This window comes from Arvicanthis niloticus, chromosome 5 (assembly GCF_011762505.2).
Source record: "Arvicanthis niloticus isolate mArvNil1 chromosome 5, mArvNil1.pat.X, whole genome shotgun sequence".
Classification (NCBI taxonomy): domain Eukaryota; kingdom Metazoa; phylum Chordata; class Mammalia; order Rodentia; family Muridae; genus Arvicanthis; species Arvicanthis niloticus.
In genome coordinates, this window is record NC_047662.1 from 54,885,623 (window position 1) to 54,906,935 (window position 21,313).

Consider the following 21,313-nt stretch of genomic DNA (forward strand, 5'->3'; position numbering starts at 1 on the left):
GTCCTATTTCAATTTCGTGAGACTTCAGAACAATCTTCTCAGATACTACCCCCAAATATGTTTTAAGTTCTGTCAAGAATTTAATGTTTGGCAAATTGCTGCCTTCTTTCCATCAAGATATGTAGTTATTACATCTCCACAGGGATTTTCACACCTTCAGAAATAGTGGCCCATCCCGTCATATTATTCCTCTGCTTGTAGAAGACATGTTCTGGTGAGAGACAGTAATACTCTTCATGTCATAGGGCATTTCTTCAAATTGTGGTGAATGGTTGTGTGTCAAGTGTAGGTCGTTGTAGAACACTCAAGCCAACTATTTTGCCATATTATGAGAATAAGAGCAGTGATCATAATGTCTCCCATTAGTAAAGATCAAGTGGTCATTTCCTGAACTCCATCCACTTAATAATACAGGGCCTTTCGCTGCCCTGGAACTTACCAAGTAGACAAGGCTGTCTTGCCAGTGAGGCATGGAAATCTGTCCATCTCTGCCTCCCCAGAACACTGTGAATAGGAATATATGCCCCCATACCTGGATTTCTACATGAACCCTAGGGATCACACTTAGATTCTCATGTTTGCGTGGCTATCTATTTATTTGCTGAGCTATATTTTATGCCCAACTTTTTCTTTCTTGATCAAAATGTATATATCATTATATCTGTATATCTGTCTCTATCTGTATATGTTACCTACAATTCTGTTGCTGTGATATATTATAACCAAAACTAATTTATAAATGTGAGACTTTATTTTCACTGATTGAATCTATACAGGAAGTAAAGCACTAGAGAGCAAAGTCAGGATGGGAGTTTACATAGGGGAAAACAGGAAAGGAGATAACATTTGAAATGTAAATAAATAAAATATCCAATAAAAAAGATATAGAACACACCAGAGTACCAATAAATTGTAAATATATAAACCATTGCATATGTGAGTTAAAAAAGCAGTTGAGTCACTAAAAAAGAAGTTTTGATAAATACTCTAACATAGATGAGCTTTCAGGACAGGATGCTAATTTAAATAACCAATTGCAAAGTTGCACAAACCGTCCTATTGCACCACATTTGTTATCTAAAATATTAAATTCCCTAAACATAAATAATTGAAAGTAGAGGGGAATTTAAGTATATTTCATAGATATTAAGCCTCAGCTTCAATAAATTTCTTGGCAATTACATCCACAACTATATAAACTTACAACATATTTATTTGTGCACTTAAGCATAGCTATGATGATCTCCAGTTGGTTGAACACAAGATTAATAATAGTTCTTGAGATTCTAAGGTAAGAGTAGTACAAGTTTGGGAATATTGACTACAAAAGAAGACCCTACTCTAAAAATGCAATGTATGGTTATCATGATAATTTTTGTTATATGCATATGCCCACTTAAATATTTGTAGACTATACTGCTCTGAGATTCATCCATTGTTATCACTGAAGAAAAATCTAAATTAGACCTTGTAACAGGCACATTATCCCAAATTCTTTTAAACTGTTACTAACTTCAACCGGAAGACAGGCTCAACACTCTTTATGGTGGCTGCCATGAGGACCTGCTTTTTTCCACAAGAAAGAAAGAGGGGAAGGAAAAGGTAGAACTATCTTTTTATAACTTGTCCCAGAATAAAACACCATGTCTATTTGCATTTTACTGGACATAAAATATTCAAATACTAATATTGACTCCAAAAGATCTAGAAAAGTATGTTTTTAGCTGGACAACATTAGAATCCCCAATATGATTCAAAATATGGAAAATATAGGGAGAAAACCTACCACTTTCAATTACTGTTATACTTATAATCACACTGCATATTATCAAATAATTCTTAGAAAAAGTTGCATCAATCTTTAGGATTCAGATGGGTAAACTGAGCATAGGAGAATAAAAGTACCTTCAGAAGCAAAAAAAAAAAAAAAAACTCAGTAAAAGTTTGCAATATACCTTCTAGTCTGATACATCTCCTTAAGTAATCACAATCTACAGATGCTCAGTGGTCTTAAATTTTATGTCCTCCCCACACTTGCAGAATAGTCGACTGATTATATCTGCCTAGACAGAGTAATCAGCCCTTAATAATTCTGCAGCACTAAGGTCTGTCAGATGATCCTGGGCCAGAAGGCAGAAGAACAGATGCTCCAACGTTTTGAAGTAGAGCGAGTGTCCAGGTGTTCAGAGGTCTCTATAAATTGGCTAAGTTTTAGAAGCTATGCTTTGTGCTTCCCACAATTATAGTCAACTCAGTCATTCTGGATTTCTGATGGGGTTGAAAACTTATAGCTATTTACTTTGAGAGAAAAGATCTGAGTGTATGGTCATCAGCTGACATTCATCCTAAAGCCAAGGAAAAAGCCAGGATCAGAACTAAGTGTTTTAGTTAGGATAGATGACAGAGGTGCTGGTTAGTCAACAAAAGGATGGACTGGGTATTAGGACTATCTTGTACCTCACTGGTACAAATAGGCATAATTATGCTCTAATTGTATTTTGAGAGAAAAGTTTCCTTTTAACAGGAAGGGTGATGTGTAGGAGGAGCTAAGGTGGGAGGAGTACTGAGAGGAAGAAAAGGAATAAGAAAAGGAGAAAAAGAAGGAGAGGAGAAGCTAGGTGATGAAAGAGAGATAGAGGGGGGAGACAGAGAAGCAGATGTTCATGTATCTCCACCAGTCAAAGATAGTTGATATATCTAGGTTGGGTAGTGGTAGTGGGTTACACCTCTGATTGAACAATACCAAACTTATAAAGCCTATGATTAACATTATTTAAAAAAATGTATAAATGCAAAAAGGAAAAGGGGGCATGGGATAGGGGTTTTCTAAGGGGGGGGGGGAATGGGGAAACGGGATGGTATCTGAAGTGTAAATGAAAGATCTAATAAAAAAAAATAAAAAAATAAAAAAAATAAAAAAAAAAAAGAAAAGAAAAAAAAAAATTTATGTCCTCCCTATGAACTCATCTCCTGAAGTTCTGTTACCAGTGGATTGGTTAGCTTTGTGAACAATATTAGTGACTTTGAAAGAGACACCAGACAGGTCAATGAGATGGTTCAGCTAGTAAAATTGATGGCTGCAAGCCTGACCTCCTGAGTTCAACCCCATACAAACCAGATTGTACAGGAGGAGAACTGACTCCAGAAAGTTGTCCTATGAACATCCCTTTCTCACTTTGGAACATGCCGCAGGTGATCACAAATAGAGAAAGAGAATATATTTTAAATATTTATTTTTTAAATAGGAACCAAAGAATCCCTCTCCTCCTTTGAATACTAGAACACAAAAAAAGCTTTGCCATTTAGAGACAGAATATTAATTCTTATCATATAAGAAATCTCCTAATACCTTGATTGTAGATATGTAGATCCTCAAACTCTAAGTACTGAACCCTTATTTTTCTGAACCCCTTGGTTAAGAGAATTTAGATGCAGAAGCCTTAATGGGTACTGTTATGAGCCTAGTCATGCTAATCAAATCTACTCAGTCCTGAGTAGATTGAAATCTGTGGTTCTGTTATAAGCACAAGGAAAATCACAGAGTTGACAATTTTTCAAATAGGTTATTGAGAAGATAAGGAACATGGTGTTTCTCAGTAAACAGAACACTGGGTAAAATGTAAAAAGTCAACATCTTGGACACTACTTCTCTGTCTTCACAAGAAAGCACTATACTTTGAAGATAATAGGACTCCTTATTTTCTTGCAGAAAAAGTACACACTGAGATTGATGGAATGATTGGACAATGGAGGCAGCCAAGCACAGATGACCGAAACTCCATGCCCTACACCAATGCTGTCATCCATGAGGTGCAGAGAATGGGCAACATCTTACCCTTGAGTATTCCCAGGGAAGTGATAGCAGATACCACTTTGGCTGGATTCCACCTGCCTAAGGTAACCTTGGATTCTCAGCTTCCGATCTCCAGTCCATTGTTGTCATTATTTGGGAAACCTAATCATAAAAGTAAAATTTATTATCCCCCCAAGAAATCATTAAAAATTAAAGAGAGATTTTATCCATAACAGAACATAAACATTCCTCCTATGTGCATAAGTGATGTTTGTATGTACCATGAGGAATACAGAAATGGAGACTCCTTGGTTGAATTTGCTTAGTCAAAGACAGCTTTATTTACTACAGAACACCCTCTTGCTAATGTTGACTCACAAGAGTCGATATTTCTTTGCCATATGCAAGCTCACAGTGGTTTTCTAGCATTTCTTACTTTCCCACAGTTGAGAACTTTCCATCTCACAAAGAAATCTAGTCCAAAGTGAAATAATAAATCTTACAAAGGGTCAGAAAAAACAGACAGTTGCCAAGACAATATGTATTGAAAATTCTTATTTATTTCAAAATTTCTTAATCTCCTTTTCATGACTCTTGATCTCTTCTTTATTTAGTAGAAATCATGACTATGTGAAATAAGTTAACATAGTGTCCGTCTACTACAATATACAATGGCCTAAACTTTTATTTGGGAATAAACTTGTTCTGCTTATTTGTCCTGCCCAGGAACCATTGTATTAGTCATTGAAAGATCTCCTGTATACTTTTATCCATGGATCACTCTTACGTCCCTCTGTTCTCAGACCTTAGCTCATGATTTACTCAGGATTTCTGAAGAGAGCTCTCCGGAGCACATCATACTCTTTCTGTCCAAGGCACAATTATCCTTTCCATTCTTTCTCTACACTATGAACCAGACCAAATAAGACATTTCTTCGCAATAGCAAAATAAAATGCACAAGGTTTCAGTTCAGCATGGTAACAAGGGAAGGCACAGTAGAGCTTTCTTCATGTTGGTGGCCAGGAAGCAGGAAGCAAGCCTGCAGGAGGTTATCTTCCCACTCCATTTATTTTTACCCAGTTCTTCAGTGTTGGATAAGGTGCTGCATATCAGGAAAGTCTACTGTCATTAGATAATGAGCTCTGGAGATGGCCTCACAGCTACTCTCACTGCCATTCTATTATAAGCTCCTAGACAATTTCAAATTACTCAGAATGTTTCTTTTCAGGAAAGTCTTCAGAGTTTGGAGCAGAAGAGTCTCTTCTGAAAACTTAAATACAACCATGCCTACAACACCTAGAAACAGAAAACCTTCACTTAAGACCTTTACAATAGACTGTCAATTTCAAATTGTCAGCTGTAGACACTGACAATCTAATGAGGTAAAATGCAAGTGAGTTAAAGAGCCATGGCTTTAATTTTATAAGGACCTAGTTCCAGAAATGGCAGCATCTCTGTCCACTGTGTGGTTCTAAGAAAATTGTTAATCACTCATAGCATTGATTCCTATATCTCTATCATGACATAGAATTATGTATAGTCCTCACAGGAACATGTCATTCATGCAGAACTTCCCACTCTATATAACAGTTACACTTTTTGTTTATATACCTTAAGATTATCTGTCTGTAAAACATCCTGAAAAATGTGATCTTGTGAGTGCCAGATTATAAATCATGAGAATGTCCAGAGGAAAGCACCCTGGCACTGTCTAGAGGTAGATGGAGCCTGGGAAAGAACAAGAGAGGTTCTAAAGTAAGAGATGCAGGTTTTGAGAATAAAAGTAGTAGGCCTTAGTCTGACAACATGGGGGAGGACTGGGACTCATGTCAAGGATACTAAATGAAATTGGAATGATTACAAAACTGAGAAAGTAAATGTCACGATATGGCATCTTAGGCAGTAGGGAAAACTGGCTCTGGAGAATCAGAGAACGCCTCTTTATTTTAAGACTGAGGTAAACATACTATAGCATAGGTAATGAAAATGATGGGAGCTAGGGGTGAGTAGTTATTAAGTAGTATTCATGGCACGAGCATTGTCAGGTGTGGAATAGATGAAGATCTAAGGTATCAACGAGGTGGGAGCAAACGACTGACATGACACAATCAAGAGAGATTAACAGAGTGGTTTGTGAATTGGATGGAGTGGATGAGACAGCACGGGGTAAAGGCACACTTTGGAGAATCTGGGCACCATGCAAGGAAGACTGGTGCAGACTCTTCTTCCTTACACTACATGCTTGATGTTTTCCTAACCCTGCTGAGAGACTGGGTACAGAAGCTACTGAAAGATAAGAAGAGAGGGTATAGATGGTAGACACACCATTTTCTTTTGCAGATCTTCCATAGTCCTCAATGTAATAAGTAGCTGCATTGAAGGTTATTTATGTCTAGTCCTTTATCTTTCTATGGATGGCCACATCCATGCCTCCTACCATAAGTTTACCTATTCCTACAGACCAGCATTTTATAATAAAAATAAGCCTAATGTCTTTGGAATATGCTAAGCACACATTGTTCATCATTGATTTGCACTAAGAACAGGATTTTGTGAGAGCATAAGGTGTGAATATGAATGGGATATTGGAAAGTCCCATCCTTGTGTCTAGATCTGTTCCATACTTCAATCTTGGATCTTGGATTTCTTCATTAGGGAAAGGTAATCCTCACCAATTTGACTGCTCTGCACAGAGACCCCAAAGAGTGGGCCACTCCAGACACCTTCAATCCAGAGCACTTTTTGGAGAATGGACAGTTTAAGATGAGAGACTCTTTTCTGCCATTTTCAATCGGTAAGTGGTGATGAGAAGGAAACTTTGCAGAATTTCACCTCATTCCTTCCCTTCTCTTCTGCCTAGGGACCTCTGCTCTATTCGACCATCTCCATATAGCTCCACCCAGTGCAGCCAAGGTATTGTTTGGCCCATGGTTTCAGAGCCTTCAGTCTATGGTCAGCTAGACACTAAGCCTATGTTTGAAGTGACAATGTGCATGTTTTAGAAGGTTTTGCCTGAAGAACATGGTTACCTTATGGTTGCCAGAAACAAAGAAAATGATGCTCCTGGTTTGTATCTATCCCAGTAGGAACATGACTCAAATGACCTACTAAATTTTCTGCCACTTCCCAATAGTGTCACAATCAAGATGTCACTTGAATTGATAACTATTTTATTGATGTGAGAAGATGCAATGAACAAATAAATTCTTATTTTTTTTTTATTTAAAAAAAAAAAGCTTTTAATTAAAGGCTTGCTTCCAGATTCATAGGATTAGTCCATGATCATTATGGCAAGAAGCAGACATTCATGGCACTGGAATACTAGCTGAGAATTTTACATCTGGATCCACAGGCAGACGAGGGGGTGCTTTGGAGACAGAGAGGGAAAAAAGAGAAGGAAAGAGAGAAAGGTACAAGGAGAGGGAGTAGAAAAGAAGGAAAGGGAGAAACAGTGGAAGTAGGGAGGAAGGGTGGGGGGGGCTCTAGTGAGGCCTTTAAAACCTCAAAGCCCACTTTTAGTGACACACCACTTCCAACAAGGCCATATCTCCCAATTCTTCTCAGGACAATTTCATTCCCTGTTTACTAGTCATTCAAATATTTGAGCGTATGGGGTTACTCACACTCAAACCTCCATGATAAAATCAAGTCTACCCATTACACAGGCTAAATGTTTAATCACATGTTCCATACTGAAACACAAATTCCCACCTGCCCAGCCATGCTCAGAAACACAGAGACTATTTCACATCATTGCCAAATGAAGATTTAACTTCATGACAAGGAGTAGTTTAGTCACAGTCACAGAGAGGTTGGCCCACAGGTCATTGTGCTAACCCTGAGTCCTAACTTTGCATATCATGATATATGTATTTTTTCAGGGAATTTTGGGAATGTACTAGGTTGATAGTCATGTAATTTATGATAGTTAACAGAAGAAACATGAGCAGAATACAGATTAATGAAATATAATAACAAAAAATACAGATGTAACATAAGATATTGGCACCATAGACATATATTTATAACTCAGCTCTTTAGGTCTGCTTTCATGTTATTTCCTCAACAACCTGTATTAGGTAGATAACAAAGCAAAAACATGCATCTATCAGAAAATGCTACAATGTTTAATGTCATTGAAAAAATGCAGCTTCTTATACACTGACCTGAAGAGAAGGATACATGCTATCTTTCCTGCTACCATGTATTTGTTGAAAACCCCATGAGGACAGTGGAAAAGATGTTCTAATATTAATAATATTTTTATCTTAATACTGGTCTAAGTATATTTTATAGTCTTTATAAATTTCCTTTTAAAAATGTTTTCCACTTTTTTTCAGTCAAAAAATGTATTAGTTTGGAAGGAAGAAAGAGCAAAGTAGACATCTCACTTGTTAAAGGGCTTGCCTTGGAAGAGTAGAACATAATATGATCTCCACAACTCACAGAAAAAAAAGTGGAGAGTGGCAACATGTACTTATAATGTTAGCACTTGAAAGAAGTGTGTCCTGGGTATCAGTGGCTAGGCTAACTTGGAAAGTTCCGAACACTTAGAAACACTCATATTCATAGATATGAGAACACTCATATCTTAGAAAGTTGGGAGGTATGGCATTTGAGGATCAACATCTTTGTCCGTCCTCTGGAATTCACATTCATATACACACATGTGCATACATGAAGGACACACGTATGCACCAACACATCAGTACAGACAGGGTCTTAAATATGGTTTACAGTGTGGATGGACTGCTGCAGTTCTGTTGTGATGCTTGATGAGGATGTACAATGAGGAAGAGAACAGTGGAGTGCTAGAGTTGTCATGGACCATGAGTGATTATCCACATGAACCCAAATATCCAATAGAGAGTATGATGAGAAGACAGGTACAGAAATGTATATAAACACAGATACAAATGTTTATACAAACACTTTTGTAGGAGGAGCTAATTGGGAGGAGTAAAGAGAGGAAGAGGAGAAGGAAGAAAAGGAGCTAGGAGAGAGAGGAGAGAGAGAGGTGAACATGGAAGTGGATGTTCACATGTCTCTGACAGTCAAAGGTAGTTGGTATATCTAGGTTGAGTTTTGGGTCGCATTTATGATTGTAAGAGCATCTTTTTGTTGATCATTACCAAATATATAAAGCCTTTGGATAATTTAAGCTTTAGAGTTTCATCTGTATGGAGCACATATGGGTGGCAGGATAGTTTGGGCACTGCCCAGCCTGTGGAGACAGCATGGAAGATTGGCAGAGCCATCTCCCATGCTGGCATCCTGTGGGTGGCAAAGATGGTGTCTCTAGATGGCCGTTTCTAGCTGCAGCATGTACATGGCCTCTGGCCACATGGTTCAGCCTCCGCAGCCTAGACAGTCAGCTTGACCGGAGGCCATTTTTTAAAATAATTACTTCAACACACTTTGATGAATATACAGTGTGTGTGTAGTGGAATATGTATGAGAGAGAGCGAGAGAGAGCGACCGAGAGAGCGAGAGAGAGAGAGAGAGACAGAGGTGAAGTGAAGTGAAGTGAAGTGATCTAGAACAATGGTTCCCAGATGAGAATGCTTCAAAATCAGGTTTAACATTCTACAGATCAGTATTCAATGCAAAGCACCAGGATACCTAGGGAAATGACAATTTTCTGTGCTATCAAATGAAAACACAAGTCTGACACATATTGTAATTCAAAAGAACAGGAAATATCAATGTAAATAGGGTTCTAATGGCTAAATCAAGATGTTAGATAACAAGTGGACACAAAGCCAGGAGGTCAGATCACAACTTGCAGTAGAAAGGTAGAGAAACTAATGTCCCAAGACATATTGAATTCAGCTGAAAAAGTGACTCTTCTTCTATTTTTGTCCTCCAGGAAAGAGAGCTTGCCCTGGAGAACAACTGGCCAAAACTGAGCTATTCATTTTCTTCACTACTGTTTTGCAAAAATTTACCTTCAAGCCCCCAGTCAATGAGAAGCTGAGCCTGAAGGTCAGAATGGGCCTAACCTTTGCCCCAGTCAGCTACCGTATCTGTGCTATCCCTAGACTGTGATGCTGGAAAAGAAAAGAGATAAAAGAAACATGAAGAATTGGTGCATGCCCTGAAGATTCTGGGTCTCGCTCACATAAGAGAAGAAAGATGTCACAGAATGAAGGTGGTTCAAGATATATTGAAGAAATTGGGATAAGAAATTGAAGTAAATTTTTGGATTCATGGCCCCTGCCTTAATTCAGCAGTGGGCAAATCATTTATGAGCTCAATGGCATATCTTTTCATCTAAAAGTTTGAAGGAGAATGGTGATATCCCTTATAAAGAAAATGCATAAAATTGGATTAAATGGGAATCAAAATTCAAAACTAAATTTTAATTATTAGTTAAATTTAATCACACTAAGTACATCATGAATCATACCTCAAGTAGTGTGTTATCACTGGGGCTAAGTATTACTTTGATACAATCATATTTGTTACTGTCCCATTATAAAATCAGCCTAAAGTGGTGCAAAAGAATCAGAAGTGTGTTTCTGGTGGTATCCACAGAAGTAGGCCACAAAACCTCCCCTATATGACAGATCTTTCATTAACTTACATAGTTCTACTTTCAAGTAGTCCTGGAAACCAGCAGAGCAGGGATGTTTCCCAACTCACAGGTAGGCAAAGTGAGTAAAATCAATTTCCTTTTTTATTTTAATTTTTATTGGTTCTTTGTGAATTTCATATCATGTACCCCAATCCCACTCATCTCCCCCTCACCATGTACCCACCCTCCATCCTTGCAACCCTCCCCCAACAACAGAGAAAAAGTCTCCTTGTGAAAGCCATAGTGTGTCACAATGCGTCTCTCAGCATACACTCCCTTTCACGTACTACAGCAGTTTATTGGTGGGGTAGTGATGTTGGAGCTGGCCAGTTCAAAGCCTTGGATATGAGCCTGAGAGGAATCTGAACTAGACAGCCCACCAGCTCTCTTGTACACACACCACTGGGATGTGATCTCCTGCCTACCAAGGAATATCCAATGTCCCAGCCAATGAGAGACATAGAGCTCTCCTGTTCTCATGCCCTGTGTGCTCCCTTGTCTTTGTTCACACTACCAGAGCCAGAGGTGTTTATAGAGCTTAAGTGAGGAAGGAAGATGTGCCATCTAAAGAGCTGGGATGGTGTTCACACACTTTCAAAATCTCTCAGCAGTACTCTTTAGTGGGTTGCCAGAAACATGAGGAGTGATGATGTGATAGCCTGGAGTTTACTCCAAGCAGAGGAGGGAGTTTTCACTGTGTGGGCAGGGGTGAGGGGAAGGAGGGCAGACAGGCTTTTCCAGTTTGTACAGGGGATGATCAGGGGTTCCAGCCTAACACAGCCTTTGCCTAGGGGATCCATCTGACTCTTCTCTATCCAGAGACAGTCCTTGTTCCCTCCAGGGCAAAAGTGTATTTTTGTCTTTCCTGTCCCTTTCCCCTTCTCTTTGTTCTATTGCCTGCCTTTGCTGCCTGTTCCCCGACCTTTTTCTCTGTGGGACAAATAAATCTCTGAGAACATGGTATTGGGGAACCATGCAATAACTTTAAGGTCCTTTAAATAATGATATTTTGCACCCAATTACTTGAGCCATGCTGAAGCCCTTGGGACATATGGGAATTTTGTGTGTCAGTTGGTCTGTGACACAAAACTAAGTGGTCAAATGACACTTCTGTTGAAAACCCTCTTAAGATACATCCAAGCTGTGTATCCAGAAGCAGTTTGATTTTAAGCATACAAGGTCTGTAGTACATTAAAGTGCATAAAGACTCAATCCCAATATCACAAGATGAGCTGTCTTATACAGTTTGTGGGCATTTTTGTACTGTAGATTACAATTTATACTCTGACTAGATGATGACATGTCAGGAGCCATAATGTGACTAGCTAATAATTAGCAGGTGATCATCCTGAAATGGCTTCCTTTAGATTATTATATAATCTGTGACAAGTGAGCCCTTCAGCAAGACTGTAAGGGACTTATTCTAGGAAAGATTCCTGCTATTAATATGCTTTCCCTATTATTATTATTATTATTATTATTATTATTATTATTATTACTATTAAATATATGTAACTATCACTAAGCAATAGCACACCCCTTTGGAGCAGATCTCTTCAGATCCACGAAGATGTACTGTCTTGTAGTGATGCTATATAGACAAATCGATGATTTCTTAACTCTTAATGATGATCCTATAAGAATTCCTAAACTTATATCAATGATTATTAACCTCTTTTATAAAGGAACTGCTATAAAGGTCCTTTTCTGATAGTCAAAACTGCAGTGAGAAATCTGCCAGTCTCCCAAGTGTCATCAGTTAATTGCTCTTAGATAGTAACCAGACTTTCTCCTACTCAGAGCACATTCCAAGAGGTTGTAAAACAATTAACCAAAGGTAACTAAAAGGGAACTAATGATTAATTATATGTGCTAGGACAGAAGATAAAATGTTGCCTGGGTTTATCTATACAAAACTTCACTTATTTCTTAGTTATGGTTTTAAACCTTACGCTAGACAGGTGATGGAAGTTTAGCCAGATAATTACTCCTAAAGGATATGCATGTAAACATTCTCTGTTGTAAACTTCTATTTCAATTTATGATTTGATTTTTGATGTAAACCTATGATGAACTTTGTAACATGTGACCATGTAGTCTGAAAGATGTATAAGTACTGAAGACAAAGACAAAGAGAGGTTCCTTAGGAGCCATTCGTCCCTTCCTTTCCTTTCCCCTGCCTAGAGTTCTTTCTCTTAGAACTTTTCCCTTATTAGAAATTTTTCCTTTTCCCCACTCAGGACCTTTCCACTTTTCCCCTTAGATAGCTTTCATAGGAAACCTTTTATACTTAGTAATAAACTCTATAATAACATCTCTAAGTGTTTTTTTTTTTCCTGTGACCTCAGGCTAGCAGGCATAAGTTAGGGCCCAGCATTTCCTCCTGAGAGAGGCTATTTACTTAATCCGTTGCTGTTTTGGGGCTAAGGTACTAAGTGCCAGAAACTGCAGTTTCTGGCCAGAGGATCACAGAGAGAAGGCTAGCTACAGTGGCATAATGAATAAACTTTTCTAGCATAGATAAGTAAACTTTTATTATACTGCAACCATAAATATCTCATAAGACCAAGTCTTACCTTGCCCCCCACCAACGCTCTTCCCCCTTGGCTGTCTCAAGAAGAACCCAAAGGAGAAGAAGAAGAGAAGAAAGAAGACTTCCTCTTCTAAACACCAGTGCTGGCCCCCGGCACTGACATCTAGAAGAGAAGGAAGGCTGCAGATGCATAGGAGACACATGAACACTCTTCATGTATGACAGTCAGCTTACACCTATGTCTGAACACTGACCAGCACACATGGCTATTTCTCTTTTGCCCTCAATCAGTTTTCAAGGGCTCTCTTTTTTTATTACCACAATAGATTTAATAGGCTGCCACCCTCACAGGACTGGTGTCCACCCCCTTAGAGACTCTAAGCATAGAATTGCATCCATTTATTGTTCTGGATGTCTAATAAGTTTGGGGAATTGTTTATCTTGAAAAAGAGTTAATATACCTGTATACCCTTAAATTCACAAATCACTTTCATAAACTTGTAACCTGATACTCTTTCCATAGCCTGCACTGTCATTCCTCAGTCTGTGCTTTCTCCATTCTTGTGTCCAGTCCGGTAAACAGTTGTTTTCAAAAGGGGATCAAAATGGCTTGTAAAATGGTGTTTCTCATAAAAAAGTTTATTCAGAAAAAAAAAAAAAAAAAACCCAGAATTTACATAGTACGGAGTAAAGTAGCAGAATTAGCTTGGCCCAAACAAATCAATTATTTACACACACACATACACACACACACACACACACACACACACAAATACTGGTACCTCAATCTGAGCCCTAAAAGTTGGAAGACTCAGGGCCAATTACTGTGTTAACACAATGAACTAGAAATTTCCTAAATGGGTGACTGTGTATCCTAATGGAGATTTCTACCTATAAAACATGTCTCTTTTATTTTCTTATGTTTTCTGGAAATGCTATTAAAGATAAAACTCCATCATATTCAAGAATTATGCCACAGTTTTGTTAGTAAAATTTATAATGAGAATTTTATTTAATTTTACAGCCACATTATCAGTCCACTCTTAATTATTTTCTGACACTTGTTCTACAAGGTATATGACAATAAAGGAGGATGTTTTACAATTGAAATCTCATGATGTAAATCTTCTTTCTCCTCCAATGAAACTTAGACACATGCATGCTTCCAACTTAAACACTGTGGTCTTAGAACAAAGACAGAGAGGGACACATGCAATGCCCTCAGTCTTTAAAAAGTATGTCTGGTTAGATAGCTGAACTACATGCATCAAAGAGAAGACCAGGGAACACACCTGAGGTGTGTTCTAACCTGGTAACTAAGTATCAAAAATGGCTTCCTCTGATAGGATACAGCTCAGTGAGAACAGGAAACACCATAGGTCTACTCATGATGTCCAGCCTTCTTTTTATGAGCTTACATAATCCAAAATTTGTTGCTGACAATGTGTTGCTTATTGTGGGACAGAAAACCATGCCAAGAATTTTAATAGGTAGAGCAGCTCAAGACCTTGAGACTCAGTGGACACACACCTGAGGCTTAAAGGACTCCCAGCTACCTTCCAGACACTTGATTGGAGCACATACCACGCTTCTCATATAAAAGAAACATGCCCTGTGGTCACAGAGGCTCAAAACAGAGTTCTCCATGTTAATGAAGTACCTAGATGCTCAGAGAGCTTAGCCAATAAGCTTCGCTTCCCAGACATTCTTCCCTGGAAAAGGTATTTCATCTCAGACCCACCCTGAGAAGTAGGTTATAGTTTTATGCATCTATTTTCCACCATGACAATAAACTATTTAGAACCATGAGTAGTCTCTTTTCTTTGAAGAAGAAGGCCTTTGCCTAAAAAGCCAGAGCCTAATCTCACCTAATCTCCCTGAAGGCCTTTCTGGACTCCCAACCACAACCACCACCAAGCCTGTCTGTGCCAAGCCAAGAACAATCCCTGTTGGGACAAGTTGGAGCTCCCTTTTTTCACAGCTAAATGTTGTCCCCAGCCTTTGGGCACCAACTCCATTATCAGCTCTTCCAGGATTGGCTCTTCCATGACTCATAGCAGTGCCTAGATGTCCAGGAGTCTGAAAACCTCATGGCCCCATTGCAGGCCTGGGTACCCCAAAACCAACTCCTGCTTTTCCACATCTCAGACTAAACTTTCCCATGCTCAGAGTGGTACTTCAGTGCTTCTCTAAAGCCTGGCACATACACCCACTCCAGCAGAGGCATGGAGTAACTGCAGTTGAACTCCCCACTTCCCGAATTCCACCTCCATAATCAGCACTGATGGTGGTAGGTTGGACTCAGGCTTACAGTTGATGATCCAACATTTGTGCTTAGAACCAAAAGGGAGCCATGGCCCTGATACCAGTGGCTGAAGCAGTCTCCCAGCCAATCTGCTCCCCTCTGGAAACTGAATCTGGAGGTACCCTAGGGAGGTCACGGACCACAGAGCAGCAGGTAGGAGAACCCACACACTGCCCTAGGCCTTAGAAACACAACTGGCAGTAGGGAGCCCCCAGAAGGCACCTGGCATCCAGACCCTGCCCCTGTGGAGAGCCACTCCCCTTCCGCCCCTGGCCCGGATACCAGTGGCTGGAGCAGTCTCCTTGCAGATCTGCTCCCCTCTGGAAACTGAGTCCGGAGGCACCCTAGGGAGCTGAGGCATCCTAGAGACCACATGGCCCACAGAGCTGCAGAGCAGGGGACACCATATCCTGAAGCATCATAGAGGAGCAACTACATTCAGAGCTGCAAACACATAGATGGTCTACTACCTTGAAGACACCATATTCTGAAATATCCTAGAGGAGCCACTGTACCCAGAGCAGCTGAAGCTCAGGATCATAGAGCCATCTGGCCCCCAAGGAGTTCTGACACAACCAAGATAACTGGAAAGGCAGACCCGAGTCAGAACCAGTAAGTGCGACGAATAGCACTACAGCTAACCAAATGGCAAAAGGCAAGCATAAGAATGTAAACAACAGAAACCAAAGTTACTTGACATCATCAGAACCCAGTTCCCCCACCATAGCAAGTCCTGAACACCACATCACACCAGAAAAGCAGGACTCAGAATTAAAATCACTTCTCATGATGATGATGGAGGACTTTAAAAAGGATATAAACAACACTCTCAAAGAATTTGAGGAGAACGCAAGTAAACAGGTAGAAGTTCTTAAAGAAATGCAAGAAAACACAACCAAACAGGTGAAGGAATTACACAAAACCATCCAGGACCTAAAAATTGAAGTAGAAACAATAAAGAAATCTGAAAAGGAGACTACCCTGGAGATAGAAAACCTAGGAAAAAGATCAGGAGTCATAGACGCAAGCATCACCAACAGAATACAAGAGATAGAAGAGAGAATTTCATGCACAGAAGATACCATGGAAAACATAGACACACCGGTCAGAGAAAATGTGAAATGTAAACAGCTCCTAACACAAAACATCCAGGAAATCCAGGACACAATGAGAAGACCAAACCTAAGGATAATAGGTATAGATGAAGGTGAAGACTCCCAACTTAAAGGGCCAGTAAATATCTTCAACAAAATTATAGAAGAAAATTTCCCTAACCTAAAGAAAGAGATGTCCTTAGTATACAATAAGCCTACAGAACCCCAAATAGACTAGACCAAAAAAGAAACACCTCCAGTCACATAATAATCAAAACATCAAATATACAGAACAAAGAGAAGATACTAAAAGCAGTAAGGGAAAAAGGCAAAGTAACATATAAAGGCAGACCTATAAGAATTACACCAGACTTCTCACCAGAGACCATAAAAGCCAGAAGATCCTGGACTGATATCATACAGACCCTAAGAGAACACAAATGCCAGCCCAGACTACTACACCCAGCAAAACTCTCAATCAATATTGATAGAGAAACCAAAATATTCCATGACAAATCCAAATTTACACAATATCTTACCACAAATCCAGCACTTCAAAGGATACTTGGTGGAAAACTCCAACACAAGGAGGGAAACTATAACCTAGAAAAAGGAAGAAAGTAATCTTTCAACAACCCTAAAAGAAGGTAGCTATACAAACATAACCCCACTGCCAATAACAAAATAACAGGAAACAACATTCATTTTTCCTTAATATCTCTTAATATCAATGGACTCAATTCTCCAATAAAAAGACATAGATTATCAAATTGGATACATAAACAGGACCCAACATTTTGCTGCATACAGGAAACACACCTTTGTGACAAAGACAGACACTACCTCAGAGTAAAAGGTTGGAAAACAATCTTCCAAGCAAATGGCCCCAAGAAACAAGCTGGAGTAGCAATTCTAATATCAAACAAAATCGTTTTTCAATGAAAAGTAATCAAAAAAGATAAAGAAGGACACTTCATATTCATCAAAGGAAAAATGTACCAAGAGGAACTTGCAATTCTGAACACCTATGCTCCAAATGCAAGGGCACCCACATACATAAAAGAAACTTTACTAAAGCTTAAAGCATACATTGCACCTCACACAATAATAGTGGGAGATTTCAACACCCCACTCTCAGCTATGGACAGATCATGGAAACAGAAACTAAACCAAGACACAATGAAACTAACAAAAGTTATGAACCAATTGGACTTAACTGACATCTATAGAACATTTCATCCTAAAACAAAAGAATATACCTTTTTCTCAGCACCTCATGGTACCTTCTCCAAAATAAACCATATAATTGGTCATAAAACAGGCCTCAATAGATACAAAAAATTGAAATAATCCCTTGTACCCTATCAGACCACCATGGACTAAGACTCATCTTTGACATGGACAAAAAAAAAAAAAAAAAACAAAACAGAAAGCACACATACACGTGGAAACTGAACAATGCTCTACTCAATGATAACTTGGTCAAGGAAGAAATAAAGAAAGAAATTAAAGACTTTTTAGACTTAAATGAAAATGAGGACACATCATATCAAAATTTGTGGGACTCCATGAAAGTAGTACTAAGAGGAAAAATCATAGCTCTAAGTGCCCACAAAAAGAAAATGGAAAGAGCATACATTAATAACTTGACAGCACACCAGAAAGCATTAGAACAAAAAGAAGCTAATATACCCAAGAAGAGTAGACTACAGGAAATAATCAAACTCAGGGCTGAAATTAACCAAGTTGAAACAAAAAGAACTATACAAAATATCAACAAAACCAGGAGCTGGTTCTTTGAGAAAATCAATAAGATAGACAAACCCTTAGCCAGACTAACCAAAGGGTGCAGAGACAGTACTCAAATTAATGAAATCAGAACTGAAAAGGGAGACATAACAACAGAAACTAAAGAAATTAAAAAAAATCGTCAGATCCTACTACAAAGGCCTATACTCAACAAAATTGGAAAATCTGGATGAAATGGGCAATTTTCTAGATAGATACCAGGTACCAAAGTTAAACGAGGAGCAGATAAGCCATCTAAACAGTTGCATAACCCCTAAAGAAATAGAAGCAGTCATTAAAAATCTCCCCACCAATAAAAGTCCAGGGCCAGATGGTTTTAGTGCAAAATTCTATCAGACCTTCCAGGAAGACCTAATACCAATTCTCTTCAAACTATTCCACAGAATAGAAACAGAAGGAACAATACCCAATTTGTTCTATGAAGCTACAATTATGCTTATACCTAAGCCTCACAAAGACCCAACAAAGAAAGAGAACTACAGACCAATCTCTTTTATGAATATTGATGCAAAAATATTCAATAAAATTCTTGCAAACCGAATCCAACAACACATCAAAGCAATCATCTATCATGATCAAGTAGGCTTTATCCCAGGAATGCAGGGATGGTTCAATATTCAGAAATCCATCAATGTAATCCACTACATAAATAAACTCAAAGAAAAAAACCACATGATCATCTCACTAAATGCTGAGAAAGCATTTGACAAAATTCAACATCACTTCATGTTAAAAAGTCTTAGAAAGATTAGGAATTCAAGGTCCATACCTAAACATATTAAAAGCAATATACAGCAAGCCAGTAGCCAACATCAAACTAAATGGAGAGAACCTTGAAGCAATCCCACTAAGATCAGGGACTAGACAAGGCTGCCCACTCTCACCCTACCTATTCAATATAGTACTGGAAGTCCTAGCTAGAGTGATTAGACAACAAAAGGAAGTCAAAGGGATACAAATAGGAAAGGAAGAAGTCAAAATTTCACTATTTGCAGATGGTATGATAGTATACTTAAGTGACCCTAAAACTTCCACCAGAGATCTCCTAAACCTGATAAACAACTTCAGTAAAGTGGCTGGATATAAAATCAACTCAAACAAATCAGTAGCCTTCCTCTACTTGAAAGTTAAACAGGCTGAGATAAAAATTAGACCCTTGAATACCTAAGCACAGGGGAAATGTTCCTGAACAGAACACCAATGGCTTATGGTCTAAGATCAAGAATTGACAAATGGGACCTCATAAAATTGCAAAGCTTCTGTAAGACAAAGGACACTGTCAATAAGACAAAATGGCAACCAACAGATTGGGAAAAGATTATTACCAATCCTACATCTGATAGAGAGCTAATATCCAATATATACAAAGAACTCAAGAAATTAGACTCCAGAAAACCAAATAACCCTATTAAAAAATGGGCTACAGAGCTAAACAAAGAATTCTCAACTGACAAAACTCGAATGGCCGAGAAGCACCTTAAGAAATGCTCAACATCCTTAGTCATCAGGGAAATGCAAATCAAAACAACCCTGAGATAGGGTCACCTCACACTAGTCAGAATGGCTAAGATCAAAAACAGGTGATAGTAGATACTGGCAAGGATGTGAAGAAAGAGGAACACTCCTCCATTGTTGGTGGGATTCCAAGCTGGTACAAGCACTCTAGAAATCAGTCTGGTGGTTCCTCAGAAAAGTGGACATACCAGTACCTGAGGACCCAGCTACACCACTCCTGGCCATATACCCAGAAGATGCTCCAACATATAACAAGGACATATGCTCCACTATGTTCATAGCAGCCTTATTTATAATAGCCAGAAGCTGGAAAGAACCCAGATGTCCTTCAACAGAGGAATGGATACAAAAAATGTGGTACATTACACAATGGAATATTACTCAGCTATTAAAAGTAATGAATTCAAGAAATTCTTGGGTAAATGGATGGAACTAGAAAATATCATCCTGAGTGAGGTAACCCAATCACAAAAGAACACACATGGTATTTACTCACTGATAAGTGCTTATTAGCCCAAAAGCTTGTAATAGCCAAGATTAACTCACAGACCACATGAAGCTCATAAAGAAGGAAGACCAAGTGTAGATGCCTCGGTCCTACTTAGAATGAGTAACAAAATACTCAAGGGAGCATATATGGAGACAAAGTGTGGGACAGAACCTGAAGGAGGGGCCGTCTGGAGACCATTCCACCTGGGTATCCATCCCATGTACAGTCACCAAAGGTAGATGCTGATATGGATTTCAGGAAGTGCATGCTGACAAGAGCCTGATATAGCTGTCTCCTTAGAGGTCTGCCAGAGTCTGACATATTCAGAGGCAGATGCTCACAGCTAACCACTGATCTGATCAAGGGTTTCCCAATGGAGAAGTTATAGAGAAGACTTAAGGAGCTGAAAAGGTTGGTGGCCCAATAAGGAGAGCAACAATACCAACCAACCAGAGCTCCCCAGGGTCTAAACCACCAGCCTGGGAGCACGTAGGGAGGGACCCATGACTCCATCTGTATATGTAGGGGAGGATAGCCTTGTCAGGCATAGGTGGGAGAGGAGATCCTTGGTCCCATCAAGGCTGAACATGGAGTGGGGAGGAATTTGAGGGTGGGAGGTGGGAGTGGGGGGTAGGTGGGGGCACATCCTCATAGAAACAGGAGGAGGGGCATGGGATAGGAGGTTCCTGGGTGGTGGGGAGAATGGGGTAAGGGGATAAAATCTAAAATGTAAATATAATATGGAATTTTAAAAATAAAAAAAAAAAAGAAAGAAAGAAAGCCTGGGTTCAGACTTTCTGGTTGGAAGAAGGAAAAGTAATGAGAAGAAAGAAGCAAAAAGACTGGGAAGGAGGGAAAAAGGAGAAGGAAGAATAACGAGAATCCTCTGGGAAAGAGAGAGCACTTGAACTGAAAGATTGCATCCACTAGGAACTCTGAGTCATTATTGAGTCATCGCCACTCCCATCTGCCCCATTTCTCAGGACCCTCCTTACGCTGAGGCTGAACCTTAGCAGTGGAAGTCAGTAGGTCTGGTAAATCTATAGATCCCAAACTTTTTATCTATTCATCTCAGGACATTAGTTCCACAAAGAAGTAAGCAAAGAATGACTAGATGTGCCTGGAGTTTAAATCTGGACCTGTCATTTAACCTCCTAATAGATTCACTGTGAACAAAAACTCCTTTAGAAATCTTC

General features: G+C 39.1%; 1 protein-coding gene across 1 annotated transcript in view; it reads left to right on the forward strand.

Moving 5' to 3' along the window:
* Positions 1-11,687, forward strand: part of LOC117709296 (cytochrome P450 2J4-like) — a 32,432-nt gene extending 20,745 nt beyond the window's left edge. The window contains exons 7-9 of the mRNA XM_034503586.2: positions 3,710-3,897; positions 6,450-6,588; positions 9,664-11,687. Of these exons, the coding sequence (XP_034359477.1) occupies positions 3,710-3,897; positions 6,450-6,588; positions 9,664-9,842 (506 nt within the window). The 3' untranslated portion in view covers positions 9,843-11,687. The remainder of the gene's footprint in view (positions 1-3,709; positions 3,898-6,449; positions 6,589-9,663) is intronic.
* The last annotated feature ends 9,626 nt before the right edge of the window (positions 11,688-21,313 follow it).